General features: G+C 38.5%; 1 protein-coding gene across 1 annotated transcript in view; it reads left to right on the top strand.

Moving 5' to 3' along the window:
• Nucleotides 1–291: 291 nt before the first annotated feature.
• Nucleotides 292–14,179, top strand: part of LOC103810288 (protein HIRA) — a gene marked incomplete at its 5' end in the record, with an annotated part of 25,965 nt that continues 12,077 nt past the window's right edge. The window contains 14 exons of the mRNA XM_009083189.1: nucleotides 292–354; nucleotides 1,102–1,212; nucleotides 2,007–2,097; nucleotides 2,567–2,661; nucleotides 3,443–3,538; nucleotides 4,363–4,523; nucleotides 5,413–5,580; nucleotides 6,093–6,206; nucleotides 7,743–7,813; nucleotides 10,094–10,199; nucleotides 10,774–10,998; nucleotides 11,325–11,410; nucleotides 11,888–12,082; nucleotides 13,493–13,663. Coding sequence (XP_009081437.1) covers nucleotides 292–354; nucleotides 1,102–1,212; nucleotides 2,007–2,097; nucleotides 2,567–2,661; nucleotides 3,443–3,538; nucleotides 4,363–4,523; nucleotides 5,413–5,580; nucleotides 6,093–6,206; nucleotides 7,743–7,813; nucleotides 10,094–10,199; nucleotides 10,774–10,998; nucleotides 11,325–11,410; nucleotides 11,888–12,082; nucleotides 13,493–13,663 — 1,753 coding nt within the window. The remainder of the gene's footprint in view (nucleotides 355–1,101; nucleotides 1,213–2,006; nucleotides 2,098–2,566; nucleotides 2,662–3,442; nucleotides 3,539–4,362; nucleotides 4,524–5,412; nucleotides 5,581–6,092; nucleotides 6,207–7,742; nucleotides 7,814–10,093; nucleotides 10,200–10,773; nucleotides 10,999–11,324; nucleotides 11,411–11,887; nucleotides 12,083–13,492; nucleotides 13,664–14,179) is intronic.

Raw genomic sequence — 14,179 nt, 5'->3', positions numbered from 1 at the left:
TTTGCCTCATTGGCGCTTGCTTTGTGGTGTTTGGCATATCCTGCTGGATTCAGTGTCCTTCATTATCGCTGGTTCATTGTGGCATGGTAACTTCCATATAGGCTTTTGACAAGTGCCATTTCTGTCAGCAAGCTGCTCCCAGCTCTTGTAGGCAGCTGTAACTCTGACAACTATAGCTTTTAGAAGAAGAAATTTGCTTGCCAACCAGAAGAGTTATGATGGTTCTGGTGTTACTGCATTCTCTTGACTGTAAAACAATTCAGTTTGCTTCTGCTTGTTTTTTCATTCCAGGAAAGCCAATATTTTCAGTGGACATTCACCCAGATGGGACCAAGTTTGCAACAGGAGGACAAGGTATGTCTGTGTACTGATAGAAGGCAGAATTTTGGGCTATAATAATAACCTTGTGCCTTCACAGCACTTTTAATCAGTTTGGCCCTTTTAAAAAGACATCGCTTCTATCTCTAAGAAACAGATGATTATGTAAGTCATTAAAATGTATTGAAAAGTGGTGCTGTTCCTGCAGAAGGCAGAGTTACATGCTCTGATGTACTCATCCTCTTGGATGTCATTGAGATAGGAGCTACAATAATTGAGTCATGGCCATATTGGTCAAATTTCTTTTGTATTTGAAGAGGAATTGAATGTGCAGTTGAGCTTTTTGAGTTGCTGAATAGCAGAGCTATTGGGACAGAAAAATCCAATTATAGAAATGGAATAGCTCAAGAAATATATGCAGAAATATTATTTGGTTCACAATGGTGAATAATTTTATGTTGGCTACAATAATTGCAATTTAGTATTTTAATATATCTTTTCTTTTCTAAAACACAATTTTATTATGAGTAGTTGTCCCTATAGTTGTATCAGCTATGTACAGCACAAGTTTTGAACAAGGCTGTATACATTTATTTTTAATAGCTTTAAGGAAAATAAAGACCTTCTGACTTGGTGTAATTATATCAAAATGGCATCTGTATTCATATGTTTCCAAAGCTCCCACTGCAGCAATGCCTACATTTTAGCATCTGTTGTGGAATTGAGAGTAATTTAAAGAGCGTTCTTGCATGTATTTAAAAGGGGTTTTCTGGTCCCTTACAGGTGAGGATTCTGGCAAAGTTGTGATCTGGAATATGGCTCCTGTCCTGAAAGAGGAAGATGAAAAGAATGAAAATATTCCCAAGATGCTTTGTCAGATGGACAATCACTTAGGTAGCAACGATTTGTGATTTTTTTCTCATCTTTTTTTACTGACTATTGGCAATTTGCCAAACCTTAAGCATTACATTTTTGCAATGGCAAAAATCATGTGCTGTCCAGTGGTGATGAATCAATAAAATGCAGCAGAGTGGTCTTATACTTTGGCTATATACTTTGCTATATATTCAGCAGATTGTGTTGTTAGAATATGGGGAAATGTACAGAGAAGTAGAGATACCATTGGACATCTCCGCCCTGTAAGCTTTTTTCAGCTCTGACCACAAAGTAATTGATAATGCACATTCTGAGAACCTGAGGAGCTCTGAAGGAAGGGGCAGGAGGGAAAATAAGTGTGAAAGAAATGTCATATAAAGTATATTGGTTATAGTTCTAAATTATTCTGTATTTATTGTGCATTACATTTGGAATTAGTATTTGGAATTTGGTTACCTGACAAGTTGTCCCTTCTTTCCTTCAAGATATACATTTCCTTCATTGCTCTCTTAATCCCACCTCATTTGCCTCTTTGTTAGAAGGATATTAATCGTTCTTCTTTTGAGCTACTTTTGGTGAAGCTTTTTTAGATAAGGAATGGGGTTTTTAAGTAAGAAGTTCCTCAACTGCTACTGCAAGATAAGTAGCAATTCATTTATCTAAAGCAGACAGAGTAACTGCTTTGAGTGGAAGAAGCACACTTAAATCCCAAATGTCTCCTGTCAAGTTTTGCTTATTATAAACTCTGTCCCCAGTCCAGAACCACTTTATTCAGATTTTTCATCTCACAAACTTTCTTTTCTACGTTTCAGCTTGTGTGAACTGTGTTCGATGGTCCAACAATGGAGTTTACTTGGCTTCAGGGGGAGATGACAAGTTGATCATGGTGTGGAAACGAGCTGCGTAAGCATGTTTCTTTCTTCTCCATTTTATCTTTTATTTCAAGTAGCTTACTCTGTCACATCTTAGTGTTTCTTCCCTGTGCTGGCCTTTTGTAAGCTCTCTGCTTTTTGCCTGGTGTCTAAGGAGCCTAAACCAGTGACACCACAGCAGTGACACTGGAGATTTCGTCTCCTGTCTCTTGGGCTGGAGTTTGGAGGAGCTGAGACATTTTCTTCTTTCTGATAAAAATTTGAAGAGTCACCTTAAATCTTACCTTTTTTTGCTGTCTATAGATATTGTACATTTTATTGAAGCTGATTTTTCAATAACTGGAATGACTTTCTCCAAAGCAATACATTTTTTCCTTCAGTTTTCATTGCAGGAATAACTGATCCTAAGATAGGAGTGTACTGTGCAGCTGATTTTCTTTAGAAAGACAGTCTGAAGAACTTGAGGTGGTTCTGTTGCTAACTGGTTTTGTTTTAATTAGGTACATTGGACCTAGCACTGTGTTTGGTTCTAGTAGCAAACTTACTAATGTTGAGCAGTGGAGGTGTGTATCGATTCTCAGAAGCCATTCAGGGGGTAAGTTAGAAGTGTTGAATGAATAAAATTTGCATGTATTTGGAACAAAAAGTGTTTTTCAGTATCACAGTGTCTTGCTCAAAACTTACACTTGGTGGCAAGTCAGTTGTTTCTTTTAAGAGCAGCAATGAAAATCTAAAAGAAAATATGTTTAATCACATACGATTTTCATACAAGTAACTTCTGGCAACTGTAGTAGAAAAATGAGCAACTCAGAAACTTAGATTTTGCTATTTTCTAGCCTAAAAATTAATCTAAATAAAGGAAGAGAAACTGGTTTTGTTTAAATAAATGTTCATCCTGGCAGTGAATAATCTGGTTGGCAAAAGACAAAGTTTTTGTAAACCCAAGAATATTAGTGTTTATTTAGAGAAAAAGTAACTGAAGAGCAATGCAAAAGATGAATAAATAAATAATTTTGAATGCATTTTGCACCTACTGATGCGAGCTATGATTAAAACCAAGATGGAAATCACTTTGGTCAGATATGTTGGAAGTGTGCGCAATATAATAACTGCTGTTACTTTTTCACCCAAAACAAGACAAAGTACTTTGTACAGGCATTAGTACTTCCTACAGTCACTAAACATTGTGTTCTCTGCCCACTGAACATTGTAAGTTGGAGAGCCTCGCTTTAGTGAGTTCTTTCTTACCTGCCACTCGAGAGAGGGAAATATTTCTCAGTGGTAGCAAAATGTTGCCACACAAGTTCTTTTTTTAAAAGATTTTTGAATTTTCTGGTTGCCATGAACCTCTTAAATGGAAACTCTTTTCCAAACAGATGTGATGGATGTAGCATGGTCTCCACATGATGCCTGGCTGGCATCCTGTAGTGTGGATAACACTGTTGTCATCTGGAATGCAGTCAAATTTCCAGGTGAGAATCTGTACATTTCAGCTGTGCAAGTATGGAAAGCTTTGTGGCAAACTCTTCCCTCCATGGGTGTACTCCACTGGCTCTGAAAGTCTCTGTGTGTGAATGGGTGGTATTGTCTTTTGAGATGACACATGCAACCTGGCAAGTCAGCCCTTCTTCCAGGTTTGAGTGGCAATGTGCAGTGGATTCCACTCTGCTGTAGACAACAGCTGCATTCAGGTGGTGCGGCTGATTTTACATGAAAGTCATTATTACATGTATTCTATTTGCATGACATTTATTTTACGCTGGTTTACAATACTGATACCAGAGTTCGTAGACTTTGAAGTTAGCTGTGTGCTCTCTCAGCCTCTCCTCCCACAGTCTGATAAGCAAGTGAGTGACTGAAAGTAGGTTACCAGGTCTGCCAGGCTTGTGTGTCTGTTAAGTCACAACTTCGGCTTAGTTCATGTGTGCTGCACAAAGCTGAATTTGTTGTGATAATCTTGGGGTGTGGAGAAAAGGGTGAATGTTTAACTGAAGTTCCAGTTAAAGTATTGTTTTCCACAGCTTCAAAGTGCTGTTCTGAAGTGCCTGGGCTCTGCTGGTCTTCCTGCTCTGGTCTGTTTCTTGTCAAGAGTTTTGCCAGAGTTTCTTTTTATCACATTTTTATATCAGCGTTAGCTTAAGTACAGGTTCCAGTTTGGTTCATATGTTGTTGTTTGCACAGCAGAGGAGGTTATATTTAATATGCTGTTTCAAAAAGATTTTGTAAATCTTCTCAACAATCTGTCCTAAAGGAGATGCCAGTAACAACTCTCTATTCTCCATGTTTGCATGCACAGAAATTCTTGCCACTTTGAAGGGACATTCAGGCTTGGTGAAAGGGCTGACCTGGGATCCTGTTGGAAAATACATTGCCTCTCAGGCTGATGATCGAAGTTTAAAGGTGTGGCGGACCATGGACTGGCAGTTGGAAACCAGCATCACCAAACCCTTTGATGAGGTACTTCAGAGTGTGTGACTGTTCAAAGTGACTTCCTTTAGAGTGAATGAAAACTAGAAGAATAATTCTGCACGAACATTTATTAGTGTAACAGTGCTGAACCAAATGAAACTCTCAGATGGCAGGTTCAGAAGGGGGGGGAAAAGAGCTACTTTCTTACACAAAATGGGGTTAACTTGAGACTGTAATTGCCATTGGATGTTGTGGATGCCAAAGGTTTACATGGATTATGTAAGCAATTAAGGAAATTTCTGGAAATGTGTTGCTTATTCCAAGAAAGCATTGGCACACTGATTACAACAGTCTTACATTCTTCCCTTTGCATCTTCTATTGGCCACTATCAGAAATAAGTACTTAGAAGGGATCTTTGGTCTGGCATCATAGGGCCATTATGTGATGACTTTGATGAAAAGATGAAATTTCTGGGGCCAGAAGCTGGTGTTTAGTGAGTGGAGTGCTATGCAGTGATCTTATGGCATTGTGCTTAGTGCAATTACTCTTTGTGAGAGACTGTAACCACCTGAATTCACATCTGAGCTGGTGTGGCAAGCTCAGCTCTCATCATTAGCAGTTGGTATGCTGCAGACTTGCCACTAACTAGTGGTGAATACTGAGGGAATAGTGTCCAAGAAGACTTAACATCTTTGTTTCCTTTAAAAAAGTACTTTGAGTACTTTTTTCCCATTTTTGAAATGACTTCTTAAGTTGCACTACATCACCTGTGTAAACATGGCCAAATGCTGAGGGTTGTATGTAAGGTTGTCCTTTTCTATTTGCAGAAACCTTACTTTGTAATCATATCCCTAAATCTAAAATTTAAACAGTTTGTATTGCAAAACATTTGCCAAACACTTTCAAAGCTCTGTTATGGTTTGTTTTTTTTGTCAGTGTGGAGGGACAACTCATGTATTGCGTCTTAGCTGGTCGCCTGATGGTCACTATCTTGTTTCTGCTCATGCCATGAATAATTCTGGACCCACTGCTCAGATCATTGAGAGGGATGGATGGAAGACCAACATGGATTTTGTAGGGCATCGGAAGGCAGTTACAGTAGTGGTGAGTGAGTGATAGTAATTTATCCATGAAGTAGAACTTCTCATATGTGCTTTTTGATAATTCTGTGCATGATTGGGACAAGAGGGGAAGACAGGTGTCAAGATTAGTAAAATGCATGGTGGTGATTAACTCATGTCAACTTTACATGTTGGAAGCAATCAGCTTGCTCTTGTGATAAGAGAATTGGATGTAGATGAACAAGACAAGGTGGTGTACAGGAGCATGCTAGGAATGCCAAACACTAGCTTTGTTATCTGTTCAGTGACTTGATTAAAGTGATAGGTTTCCAGTGGGTTCCTGATCCCTAGTAAAATTAATATTATTTGCTATTCCTGTTCTGGCATTCAGAAAGCCCCTTAGGAAAGCCTGTGCTGCTTATGTCGGTTTGGTTTGGGACTTTGTTTTTATGAAATGTTTTTTTTTTCACTCTTAAGTGGAAGATCTGCTTTTAAAGCAGATCTCCTGCTACAATTTAATTATTGTAATAAAATTTGGGCATCTCATTTGTTCAGAAATTCAATCCAAAAATCTTCAAAAAGAAACAAAAGAATGGGAGCTCCACCAAGTCAAGTTGTCCCTACTGCTGTTGTGCTGTTGGTAGTAAAGATCGGTCTCTGTCTGTCTGGGTAAGTGATTTTTTTGCTGCCTTTGAACTAATGTGGTAATTTGACTAACTTGGGGGTTTTGCACAGAGGTCATGCATACAGCATTAGGTCTTATATTTAGATTCATCTTTAGGTTTTGTTGTCTGTTGTTACAGGTTTAGCTGGGGGGGAAGAAAGTGGATTGGTATTACTACATTGCTCTAAAGCCAAGAGAGTTAGAAGCCAGTGGCAGAGTATGTGCCATGGTAAGAGGGAGGAGCTGTTAAGGGACATAATGTGTTACCACAGTTAGTAAATTCAGCCCTGTTTTGTTCGTCTGTCTTTTGCTTTTCTGCTATCTTTGCAAAGGAAAGGAATATGAAAGTAAATGAGCTTTTTAAGTATGCTTTCAAGTTTTTGATATCTAGTTTGGGATCTACTTTAAAATCCAGACTAAAATTGTTACTCTGGCTAAGAGTAGAGTAGTTATTCTCACCTTTATAAATGCAAGATGGGTTGTTTGCCAACTACAAAATAAAGGGAATAAATTTAACTGATTTGTAAAGCTTTGTGACAAGAACACGTGCCAGAACACACCATTTGCTAACTGCAGTCTACTATTTATAGATTCCAGTGTGATACTTACCCATCAATCGCCGGATGCATAACACTCAGTCTGTTTCTGGCAATGGTACCAGTGCATACCCATATCAAAGTATCACTCAGTGATACATATTTATACTATGATTTCATTTAGGAAGGCTGTTGAGGTTATACCAGGTATTACAGAGATGCAGTTATAGGCCATCTTTGCCCTGAAGAGCTTAGTAGCTATGTATGCAGCACAGACCTATGGAAGCATAAATAACCACTGAAGATGACAGCTACACTACCTCTGTGAACTTACGAGCATAAAACTTCCTTGACCATATTGACTTCGCCTGCTCCATTTCACTTGTGCTACACACTATAGATATTAAGTCCATTGGTTTAACATGGAAGAGCTTAGAATGTCTTAGATTTAGAACAGGTTACTGGGAATTTTAATATTCAGTTCATTATTACTAATAAGTAATAATTACTCATAAGTGTAGAGGAATCCTCTTTAAGAATAACTGAGCCAAATTCCCTTTGCTCTTGATTGACTTCACTTTCTTAGATAAGTAGTCCTAGTGAGGACATAGAAACCTAATCTGTTTTCTGTCTTCCTCTTGTGCTGGCAGTTTGCAATATCCTTATCTCAGTGCAGCTTAGAATAGAAGCTGTCTTTTACATCCATGGAATTGCTTTTTGACTGGTAGAGAGTGTTTTATGACTGTGATGTAAAGGCAAAGTTGATTAAGAAATTCAGTCTGTGTTTCAGAAAGGAGAGTTGAATGTCAGCTGTTCTTCTCCAGATCCTTTCTGACCCAGCAGTGGAATGGGTGACTTGCTGCTTCAGATACACCACCAGGCATGCAGCTGTCTCCTGGCCAGATCTTGTTTGGTGGATATTGTTAGGCTCTGGGATAGTGTTAATGTGGTAATAGCTGTGCTAGTGTAGAAATCGTTTCTGAGTGTTGTTTCTTCTGTTTTAAGCTCACGTGTCTGAAACGACCTTTAGTTGTCATACATGAGCTGTTTGACAAATCAATCATGGACATCTCCTGGTAAGTTGATTTCTGATGTTTGTTAGAGAAGCCAAAGTGTTGCTACCAACTTTAGGTGTGTGCGTTAGCTGGAAAGTCCTTAAAACATACAGGTTGTGGTTGTTGGAACACATTTGGTACCTGAAGGTTTTGGTTCTGCTGCAACATCTTTGGTAGCAGCATTAGGAACTAGCATGTGGTCACATGAGATTATGTAACATTAAAACCCATTAAAACTAATGTATTTAGAACATGAAATAGTAAAGTACTGTGGAATGAGTTCCTACTTGTTAGGATTATTTGACATTTTTTCATAGAATATGTATTTTATAACATGATGTGGTGGGCCTGGTGAATTTCATGTGCATTACAGCTATGAAAGGTTGGTTGGACAACCCACTTTCCCAGCAGTCTACTGTCCCAAGTCTGAAATCCTACCTTACTAATTGTAATAACCTTGATGGTTTTACACTGTGAATTCTGCAGCTTCCAGTTGTATAACTTCCTGGTTTCTGTGTGCCATGTAGATTTTGCTATGAAGCTCAGTGAACCACGATAAAAAAGTTTGCAAAACCAAAACATTTTTCTTTCATTACCAAAGTAAAGCTAGAAAACCAGCAAGTGGGATGAATATTGCATGAGAAGTGCTGCTATTGTTGCAGTACAATAGCGTTGAACAGTTTTGTTTTCCTGTTGTGTTTTTTATTTCTTCGTCTGCAATTTGCACATTTTTCATGACATGAAGTCATTGGGAGTAATAGATGGTTAACATTTTGCAGTTTCTGAGGAAATGGTTTCGTGGGATATTTGAGAGACAAAGGATCATCAGGAAGTTTGATATTTTATATCCTGTTTACAAATTGAAACGGATGGCTAAAATGTCAATAATGTGGAATGTTCCCAGAAACATGCTCCATTCTGAAAACAGACTGAGCAAATTCAGAGAAATCTGATACTGTTACATTACTACATCTGTATCATTTCTGTTTTAGAGTTTTAGACTTGGATCCATCATCGTAATATCTGAACATGATTATGTTTTCATGCAACAGTTGTTTGGATCCAGAGGTCAATAGGAGCTTAACAATTTGTCTGCTAAGCAAGCAGAAAGCTCTCAACATATTCTCCCATTTTCTAACTCGCAGTGCTGTTGGCTAGCCTAGTTTCTTGGTTCTGAGTCAAACATCTCTGGATGTGATGCAATCAGGGCACCACCCACCATGAAAAAAGACATTTTCGAACACTTACAGCCATGATGCATGTAATACGTTTTTAAGGCTTCCTGGACTAACTTGGATAGGACTTCAGAGTTCTGTGTGCTTTCCTTCCTCTTCCCTTCTCTGTACCAACTCATCTGTAAGCCTCTGCGTCGCTGTCTCCGTGAGCTCTGTAATTGGAAGTTACTGGCTGGGCAGTCAAAGCTCATCAAATAGATTTTTTTCAAATGTGCAACAGTAGGCTATGTATGGAAGATTATTATTCCATTAAGACCAGAATGTATAGTTTCTCTTCTCCTACTTAAAAGACCTTTTGAGACCTCCAGAAGTGGGTTATGATATATCCCCACATACAAGGACATGTGCCGTTTGCTTAAAAACCCAAATAATGAACAATAGCAAAATCAAACGTATGTTCTTGCCTAGTACAGAGATTTTTGGACTGCTCAGATGCTCGGCTTGCTTTCTTTTTGTTGCTTGGCTTCAGGTAATGCTGACAAAGAGGCATTTACTCAACATATGTGGCGTCTCTCTGAGTCTTGTCCCTTCTCCTTCCTGTGTTGTTTATTTGGATTATAAGGTCCTAATCGAAATGGATTATCTGTTATTTGTTTCTTGTGGATGATGAATCTTCATCTTCCATGGGCCTCAAGCAGCAGTTTATAGGGCTATAAAAGATGTGTATTGATTGCTTATCTGCTGCAGTCCCTTTCTTCACCACTTTGATTAGCACAAATATTTTGTGCATCTTTTGAAGCAAATACATTTATAATTTTCTTTTAATGTTCCTTGTGGACACTTCTCTGATTTACCTCTTCAGAAAGGTTCTCATGGTGCTGACTGTGCTGTGGGTAGGTGTGTTGTTCCAGTGCCACCGCCCTGTGTGCAGTCTGCAAAGGAGTGTTGGCACATGGACTCCTGCTGCCCATCATCCTGTCTCCTCCCTGTCCCACTTCCTTGGGTCCATCAGTCCTTCCTGTGATAATAAAGCTTATGCTAAGATTTTTATTGATCAATTTATCATATTGTTCCTTTGCATCAATGAAAGAGATTGAAAACAAAGTTGGACGTTTATTTCCTTCAGGACCCTTAATGGGCTTGGTATGTTTGTGTGTTCTATGGATGGATCTGTGGCATTTTTGGACTTTTCCCAAGATGAACTTGGAGATCCCCTCAGTGAGGAGGAAAAGGTACAGTAAACACTCAGAGAATCTGTGATCATATTTAAGGGGTGTATTGATTTAGTTAAAATATTGGACGATTTATGGATGTATGTAGTGACTGATTTCCATATTACAGCCAATGTGTTCTTGTCTGCTTTACAGATCATTGAGAAAGAGTAGTCAAGAAATGAATTTGTGATATTAGTTTCTGTTTGGGAAGGAAAGTATTTGGAAAACATCTACTTGCTTACACATCATTATACATTTGAAGTCATTATTTGGCCAGGGAAACAAGGAGTGGGTGCTTCAAAACACTTTAAAATTACTCTTTGACTTGCATATATGCAAGTCATTTTAAACTGATCGCTCTTGGCTGTTTTTCCTCTCATTGCTATTAGCAACTACAGCTCTGAATTCCAATTATTTTACATATTGATTTAGTGTTGGTTGAAAATATAAAGAAAGAAAAACATTTGGTGTGTAAGTGATACAGAGGGCAATTGCATTTTATGGATTGCATTAGATTTGTGTGATTCCGTTATATTGTAGTTGATGATGTCACAGTAGCAGTTGTACTCACTTACATCCTTAACGCCCCCAGAGCAACATTCACCAGTCCACCTATGGTAAAAGCCTGGCTATAATGACTGAGGCTCAGTTGTCTACCACCATTATTGAGAATCCAGAGATGCTCAAGTATCAACAGAGACAGCAACAGCAGGTGGATCAGAAGAATGCATCGATTCGGGAAGGATCTGGGAGTGCGACAGCCGCTCCCAAAGTGGCAAGCATGGTTAATGGGGAGAGTTTGGAGGACATTAGAAAGGTAGGTGCTCTTGGGGAGTGTCATGTAGTAATCTGATAAATGCTGATAGAACCAGTTTCTTAACACCTACTAGTGGTCAAAAAAAAGTTGTATTAAAATACAGTCATATTAATGAAAATGTACATTCGTTCTATTTGCACAATTGGTTCAAAAGTGATTTGCACAATTGGTTCAAAGGTGATTTGGGAGAAAGTCTTTGTTAACAGATTTTTAATTGAGGCACATCTTTCTTCTAATATACCTATCCTTGTCCATTGGAAAAAAAAATAAATCCAAAAAGCATTTCCCATTTATCAGAAATGATGTTGAAATGTATTTCCCAACAGAATCTCCTAAAAAAACAAGTAGAAACACGAACAGCAGATGGTCGGAGAAGGATCACACCTCTCTGCATAGCTCAGCTGGACACTGGGTATGTTTGGAAGTCATCTTTGAAATCCTTCTTTACCTTTTTTGCTTTTTCCTTTGGTCGTTTTTTTGTTTGGTTGGGTTTTTTTGTTCCCTGATGCAAACTCAGACTTCTGATTTATGACATTGTAAAGCACTTGTTGGAAATACCTTGTGTATACTTATGAAATACAGTTTCAACCCAAGTTCTCTTAGCTATATGATCTCAATTCTAATAGATCAGGCACATTCTCATTACCTACCATTACACAGGAGCAATGCTCTAATGCATTGCATATTCATATCTATGTTAAGACTGGCTTTAATGTGCTTTGGATATGAGAAACAGCTCTGGAAAGGTAGGTGTTGGTGGTTTATTCAGGTTGTATATGAGTATCCACATGTAGAAAATGGAAGAATGGAATAAATAGTTCAGTTAAAATGACAATTTTTTCAATTATTTTTCAAGCGTAATGTATTTGTTGTTTGTCTTTTTGCTTAGGGATTTTTCTACAGCATTTTTCAATAGCATCCCAATATCTGGAACTCTGTCTGGCTCAATGATGTCTTCTCAGAGTAACCAGCAGCTCATGTCACTAGATTCTAACGCAGCAAATTCCCTTAATACTTCAAAGCCTTCTGCAGAGTCAACAGCAGCCAGTATAAAACCAACAGACGATGCAGCCAATAAAGATGGGTCAGTATCTGCAGTTTTGTTTTTCACTTACGTGAGTCTTTAGTTTTTAATTCTTGTTTAGGGTTCTGTAACCAAGCAGTATTAGAGGGATTTCCTTACTGCAAAGCTTCAAGAATCTAACCTTCCTGAAAATATCCAGATTTGATTAATAATCGGTTACTTTAAATAGCCATAAATCAGTAAGGAATAAATCCATATGTGCCATTCTGGCAGTGAACTTCAGAGCAATGAGGTATGCAGCTGATTGCTAATGCTCTAACAAACTTGCCTATGGATTGCTGGGTTGCTATTAGTACATAATAGCAGGTTTTCCAGCAGTGGAAGTAATGAAGCCTGTTTTGTGTCACATTCTGTTCCATGTCCTGTAGATCTCTTCAAACATGATGATCCTTTTTTCCTGTTTAACAACCCCATCAGAGCACACTGACATCAACTTGTCAGTGCACGTATGCTGATTGGCCAGTGTGCCTTTCAAACTGATCATGGAACAACTAAATTTTACTTGCTTTTCCCTCAGTGGTGGCACTGACTTGGTTTCTTCTCCTCAGTGTGTTTTTATAGCAATTGTAACAGCACAGGGTCATTGGAACCTCTACTGCTCCATCAAACTTAGTTGAAATTGGCCACAGATTAAAAAATGAGCAGGTAGACTATGAGAAATGATTGACAGATGAAACTTTTACGTCTCTCTTTCTTTGCAAGTTGTACTTCTAGCAGCTGTTTAGAACAAACATCAGTTATTATAGAGCCATTCTTTCGTTCAATTCATTTGCTGAATTCATTCTCTGAATGAATTGAAAAGATCTCTGAAGTAAACAGCTATTCAAATAACAGATCCCTGGGATTCTTTAGTGTGGGGAAAACACATTCCTTTGCCTTAGAGTTCTGCTTGGAAAGGCCTAATAATCAGTTTGGATTCTTCAACAATGAAGTCTAAACCTAGCGTGAATTGTTTCAGTCCTAATTGTCTGTTTGGTAAACAGTGGAATATAATATTGTAGTGGAAATTATTTGGTGACCTGAACAAGGGGTAAAAGCAGGAACCCCAGTGATCATTTAAAATAGTGATCCTTTCCCTTTGGAAGAAGTTCCAGCTCAAAGTATCATTTCAATCTCAAACTAGAAGTACATAATGAATGAATTATGAAGGGTCTTTTAATGTAGATATGTGGCCACATGAAGCTCTTAGCTCTGAAGTGTATCATAAACAGCTTTTGAGGGTACGCAAAGCTTGCAAGATACTGACACATGAACGGGTGAAAAAAGTGTATCATAATTGATGATGTACTTGAGTGAAAGGTTTTTAACATGGTTTCTAGATTGTGTAATAAATGCTAGCTAGTTATGAGCAATGCAGGTTACCAATACTAAATTGCTTTCGATCCTTCTTCTCCTGTCTCTTATTGACAGTGTAAATGCTACCTCTGCCCCAACGGCTCCTCCTGCATCGTCTTCCTCCGTGTTGACAACTCCATCCAAGATTGAACCTATGAAAGCATTTGACTCTAGATTTACAGAACGATCCAAAGCCACCTCAGGGACTGCTGTTGTAACAAATACAAATCAGACTGTTGTGGACAGGTAAGACAGAGTCTGGGGAGGAGAAAAGATGGAAAAGTAGAGAGTTGAAATGCAGATTCTCTGTGGTGTAGATATGGTGCTGACACTCTAAATTGTCTTCAGTCTCTTCCACAGTTGAAGAAAGGGCACAGCTGCAAATAGGTAAATTCTTTGCTGGCATTATCCCTTTGTGCATTTTGTCTTTGGCATTTGGGCTCAAGCAGATTCCTCAAAATCTTCCAAGTTAAAGCTATTGTTGCAGGAGGCTGTGTTTGCAGATGTGTGTAGCTGCGTGCAGCTGTGCTCCTTAGAAGACAAAACCAGCCAAAAATAGGCAGCCTGCATCTCTGTGCAAGAGAGATTTACTTCAAGATAAATTACCATAGATGTCAGCAGACAGCCTATCATCATCATGGCTGCAGTTGTGGTTCAGTACGATGCCTTGAAGGCATGCAGAGAAGACGCTTTGATTTTAAGGGGTTTTGGCTCTGGATCCACATGATTAAAGAAAAAGAAGAAAGCCTTTGGTTTTGTGAC

This window comes from Acanthisitta chloris, unplaced genomic scaffold (genome assembly GCF_000695815.1).
Source record: "Acanthisitta chloris isolate BGI_N310 unplaced genomic scaffold, ASM69581v1 scaffold42420, whole genome shotgun sequence".
Lineage (NCBI taxonomy): Eukaryota > Metazoa > Chordata > Aves > Passeriformes > Acanthisittidae > Acanthisitta > Acanthisitta chloris.
Note: the sequence above shows the minus strand (reverse complement) of the source record. Positions and strands in the feature narration are given on the sequence as shown.